At 33.4% G+C, this 5,585-nt stretch overlaps 1 protein-coding gene across 1 annotated transcript in view; it reads right to left on the bottom strand.

The window, feature by feature from the left end:
- The window catches only part of LOC107675390 (rabphilin-3A-like), a 24,514-nt gene that overhangs the window by 2,849 nt on the left and 16,080 nt on the right, over window positions 1-5,585 (bottom strand). The window contains exons 10-13 of the mRNA XM_016469700.1: window positions 4,299-4,448; window positions 2,368-2,522; window positions 1,221-1,302; window positions 172-268 (exon numbers count right to left, since the gene is read on the bottom strand). Coding sequence (XP_016325186.1) covers window positions 172-268; window positions 1,221-1,302; window positions 2,368-2,522; window positions 4,299-4,448 — 484 coding nt within the window. The remainder of the gene's footprint in view (window positions 1-171; window positions 269-1,220; window positions 1,303-2,367; window positions 2,523-4,298; window positions 4,449-5,585) is intronic.

Raw genomic sequence — 5,585 nt, 5'->3', positions numbered from 1 at the left:
CAGTGTATTGTTGGCTATTGCTACAAATATACCCCAGCGACTTAAGACTGCTTTTGTGCTCCAGGGTCACAATTCTGATCAGATCAGCCGAGATGATAATATCAGGCTTAAACATGGATTCAGAAAAACTGGATAAAATGACACAATATATAAGACAATAAAAGTAAATACCTATATAGTCATTGCATTTGCCTATGTCATAGTCCCATACTGAGATGTCAAGAGTCTTTTTGGCCAGCTCTGCATGCTTAATTTCATAGCTGAATTCCTGCAAAACAACAGTTCAAATGGCAAAGCAAGAGCAAAAGCAAAAGATCCAAGCAGAATAACAAGGCTTCAATGTTGGACCAGATTATTTAAATACACCTACAGGAAAGAGATTCAAGTGGAAAGAAACGTCAGCATTGCATTGGTGTTGCACGCTCATTTACAGCAGAATGCTTCTCCTTTTTTAATGAAAGAGCCATTTCAATTTGGGGCACTATTTTAAACATGAAGATATACTGTATATTTGCTAGTGCTGTCAGTAGATTAATATATTTCATCATGATTAATCGAATTTCAAATTTCAGCACTTTCAAAATGTGGGAGTATGAGCTTCATATTCTCGCTATATCAAGCCATAAAAGCCTGATGAATAAAATGATACAAAACATAAAACACATATGCAAACTTTTCTTTATAGATTTTTTATATATATATTTTCACTAAAGGTTCAATGCATTGTTCAATATATATTAAAAAATAAATCTGACTATTTTTCTGAGTTTTCTTATGTCAGGCTTTACAGAATTAAGTACCCTTGAAGTTTTAAGTTAATATTTCATTAATTTAACCACACATTCACATAATTTATGCCCTCAAGCAGCAAACCCACTCTGAAGGTAAAATTTACCATTTAAATGAATTGCTCATTACATTAAAAACTCTTGGCATCGAAAAATAAAAATGTGAAGCTTGTTCAAACGCTAGAAATAATGAAAATAATCATGCTACAACCTTTGATCTTATAAAGTTCCAGAGGTTTTAATCAAATTAGCCGAAGATGAATTATCACAATTAGAAGATAGGGCATTTGTAATATCATCTCATATGTATTAAGTTAGCTGAGAACGGGATCCTGAACTGAGGATTGCTCCTGAACTTAACACACCTACAAATACACAACTGTTTGAGAAATAAATAAACACATGTGTCAGCATTAGAAATGTACAACATACCTCATTAAACTCTGGGTTGAGTGTTTTCTTCTTGGTCTGCGTCTTGTTCTTCGCTTTCTTCCCCATATCAGGTTTCAGATATCTATATCCATTCATAGAAATATACAATCACATTTTTAAGCATTTGTTTTTCTTTTTAGAACAGATGTAAAAATAGTTTGTACTGTTAATATTTTATTTTTAAAAACAAAAATCTAATTTCACTGAGTCTAGAAATAATACATATCTGAGTCCTATTGCAGTAACTAATGATTAATTAAGAATTATATAATGTTTAATATTGTTTGTTAATGACTTAAAGGAATAGTTCCACCAAAAATTAAAATTTGCTGAAAATTTACTCAGGCCATCAAGATGTAGATGAGTTTGTTTCTTCATCAGGTTTGGAGAAATGTAGCATTGCATCACTTGCTCACCAATGGATGCTCTGCAGTGAATGGGTGCCGTCAGAATGAGAGTCCAAACAGCTGATAAAGACATCACAATAATCCACACCACTCCAGTGCATCAGTTAATGTCTTGAGAAGCCAAAAGCTGCGTGTTTGTAAGAAACAAATTTATCATTAACATCATTTGCGTTTACCTTACCGGTTCCATCCGGCTAATATGTGAGTCCATAATCAATAATAAAGCTTCCTTCAGTGATGAAATCCATCTCCTGTTGTCTCTCACATCAGAATCCAGCCACATATTTGTTTAGAGCTGTTTTGGACTGTTTTGGCTTGTAAACGGTGCTTGATCTTTTTCACTGGAGAAAGCAATATCGTGGATCAAATTTTAGCCGGAAGCAACGGTTTGAAGTTAAAAATGTCTTAATGTTGGATTGTTTTCCAAAAAACACACAGCTTTTGTCTTCTCAAGATGTTAACTGATGGACTGGAGTGGTGTGGATTACTGTGATGTTTTTATCAGCTGTTTGGACTCTCATTCTGACGGCACCCATTCACTGCAGAGCATCCATTGCTGAGACACTGATGCAATGCTACATTTCTCCAAATCTGATGAAGAAACAAACTCATCTACATCTTGCATGACCTTGAAGGTGAGCACAGTTTCAGAACATTTTCATTTTTGTGTGAGCTATTGCTTTAAATTATATGCGTTTCTTCTAAACATGAAATGTCGAGGTTGATAGAGAGAAACTCACATTTTGACAAAAGGATCAGAATACCCATTCGCATCCATTGCAGCTAAGTGAACACAGCGTACAACACCTACAATGAGACGACTCAGCTGACTGCTGTACATGAGGGATATCAGGATTCGTCCTCTCTCTTCCAGCTCAGATCCATCCTTCCCAGTCTATTCACACACACAAAAACAAAGCAGTGTGGATGATGAGAGAACAGGAGCGCTTACTTATTGTAGAAGCACATCATTCTATAAATAGCACATGGAGGCTAATTCATTTTGCTATTACTTGTATTTGCAGCTGATAGGCATAACAATAAACACCAAAATACACAAGATGCACAAAATAATGGAATCACTACATGAAAAAACTCTAGTGTAAAAAAAACTCTGGGTTTGGGGTTTGTGTGTCATCTGGACTAATCTGGAAACCTCTGTTAATGATACCCTTGTGAAAAAGAAGTGCAATTAATTGTACTGAATGTGCACTTAGCTGTGTACTTCGAAACTTAAAGCTACATCTAAAAAAAAACACTGTACTTGCAGATAAAATAATAAAAGGCCACTTAAGTGACTTAAAAAGAGACAATTTCATGACTGTATTTCTTAACACTTAAGCACACTTTTAGAAAGTGCAATAACGTCAAATATAAGGTTTTCATAAATCATGTTTTCATAAGCTTTTGTCGTGCTTTAAATAAGTAACATACTAAAGCACATGTAAAGTACTCTTACTTTATCATTCGAACTAATATATTATTCAGTATTACATTTAAAGTTAATCTATTTTAAATTGACTGAATTGCAGCTTCATCATTACAAATGTTTAATTATAAATACATGACATACAGTTATTACTAGAAATTACTTTAAAATCTATTTTAGTTGATCATAAATTGTACATTCAGCAGTGCATTAACCATATTTCAAAGACAATAGTAATTATGAAATTTCATATAAAGATGTACTTAAGTCCTAATTGCATTTAATATAAATTTAAACTACAATACATTCAATAGAATTGCAAATAAAGCTGAAATAAAAATATATTATTATTATTATTATTATATAATATAGGACAAAATTAAAAATGCCTTGGTAACTAACTGAAATAACACAAGTGTAAGTAAGTACTATGAAATAAAATTGAATTGAAGTTAAACAGAAATATAATTACAAAAACTATAAACTAAATTAAAACTGAATATTAAAAGGGAAAAAAAATGTAATTCCAAATATTAATAAATAATACTTTGTAAATAATCCTAAACATATATGCTTCACTAATGTTATATTATCAACTTAATCCATCATATTTTAGCTGTGGGAACAATTTTATGATGAAGATCAATAAGATAAAGCCTTCAGTTCAGTCTCAATTCATCCAGTATTGAGCTTTTGGTTTACTGTGGTGGGAAAGAATTCAATTAGACTACATTTACTTATTTTACCTGTAATAAAACATACACGCAGGGTCCCAAATTAACACTTGCAAAGCACAAAATTAATATTTACCATAACACGAATTTCCTTTCCACTAATAACTGAATCTACAGGATATTTCTCTTCAGAAATGAGAAAGTAACTATATAAGTATATGCTTTCCCCCACACTGAAACAAATCATTCATTACAGTCCAGTATCACAGAGGTTGTCAACCTATACTGTTTTAAAAACAAAATTAAAATGAGCTAACATGGATACAAATATCCCAAAACATACAACTTTAATTATGTAAATTTTTTTGAGCGTGACTTTTATGTGACCCTGGAGCACAAAACCAGTCATAAGGGTAAATTTTTCGCTGCTTGATATGTCCCGCCCTGTCTTCCTGTTTCAGTTAAAATGACGTCAACACATTGAGTAACGCTGCATGTTTCTAAGCATTTCAGGGGACCTTTAAGACTGGTTTTGTGCTCCAGGGTCACATATAAGAAAAGAAATAACCACGGCAGCTGTACTGGAGAGCAATGTGTGTGACTGAAACCTGAGGGTCTTGCGCTGCATGTCGTCGTCTGTCAGCCCGTGGTACACCAGCGTCTCATTCCAGGTTGGGTTGCGAGTGTTGCGTAGGGTCTTGGTGCGTAATTTATTTGACTGCATTGACAGCAAAGATGCTTTGTTTAACCGTCATTGCTTGAGCAGAATAAAAGAAGCTTCTAAACAAAGCTTTTGCATAAATGAGGCCCGTCTCATGAAGCTAGAGTTGACCAAACCGATCAGAATCACTTTGGAAAAGCCTGTTTCCACCACGGGATAAAAAACAACTCTTGTCTTACAATTTGCGTGCAATTTCTCAGAATTGTGAGATACAAACTTGCAGTTGCAAATTATGAAGTTTAATTCTGAGGGGGAAAAAAGTCACAATTCTGACATCTTCTTAGGAGTTTATTTCTCACAATTAATATCTCACTTGCAATTGCGTGTTATAAAGTGAGAATTGCAAGTTTATATATTGCAGTTCTGACATAGAAACACACAACTGCGAGTTTATATCACACAATTCTGAGCAACCTGCAATTTCACGTTTAAATCAAATAATTCTGAGAAAAAAGTCAGAATTGTGAGATAAAAAGTTGCAATTACCTTTTTAATTATTTTTTTATCCCGTGGCGGAAATGGGCTTACAATCAAAGTGCTACTATATAGTTTAAAATAAATTATCAAAATGTAATTGCACATGGGTTATACATTTATAGACTAATCCTGATCACTAGTCTTTACTAGATTATTCATATGTCCTTTTTCTCAATATGTAACTTGCAAATAAATGCAATAATAGATCAGCGATAATACAATTTTTATGCAGCTTAAATGTCAGAATATAATATGATATATAATAAGTTTTTATGAAGTGTGCCGTTTTGATGAACGATATGCAGGGGGTGTGGCTTTATTGCATCAGGGACATGATTGGTCGTATTGGTCCAGTTTTGTTTTGTAATCTCTTGCCCAGAACAAAACCTGCCATGTTTAGCCACGTGCATTCGTTAGTGGGATGATGAACACCAGGAAAAAGCAATCTACCTTCATGAGACTGAAAAATGAATGCTCAAACTACACTCAAAGTTAAAGTACAATATGGAAGATTTTTTTATTAAAATATCCAAAAACCACTAGAAAAGACAGTGTTATATATTTTGCTGACTTGTGTACTTACACTATCCCAAATGTTTCGAAGAATGTTTAAATCCAGAGAAATAAGCAATTTTAACTAGTGACACGGAGCGTGTC

Source organism: Sinocyclocheilus anshuiensis, unplaced genomic scaffold (genome assembly GCF_001515605.1).
Source record: "Sinocyclocheilus anshuiensis isolate Anshui unplaced genomic scaffold, SAMN03320099.WGS_v1.1 scaffold1081, whole genome shotgun sequence".
NCBI classification, from domain to species: Eukaryota; Metazoa; Chordata; class Actinopteri; order Cypriniformes; family Cyprinidae; genus Sinocyclocheilus; species Sinocyclocheilus anshuiensis.
Note: the sequence above shows the minus strand (reverse complement) of the source record. Positions and strands in the feature narration are given on the sequence as shown.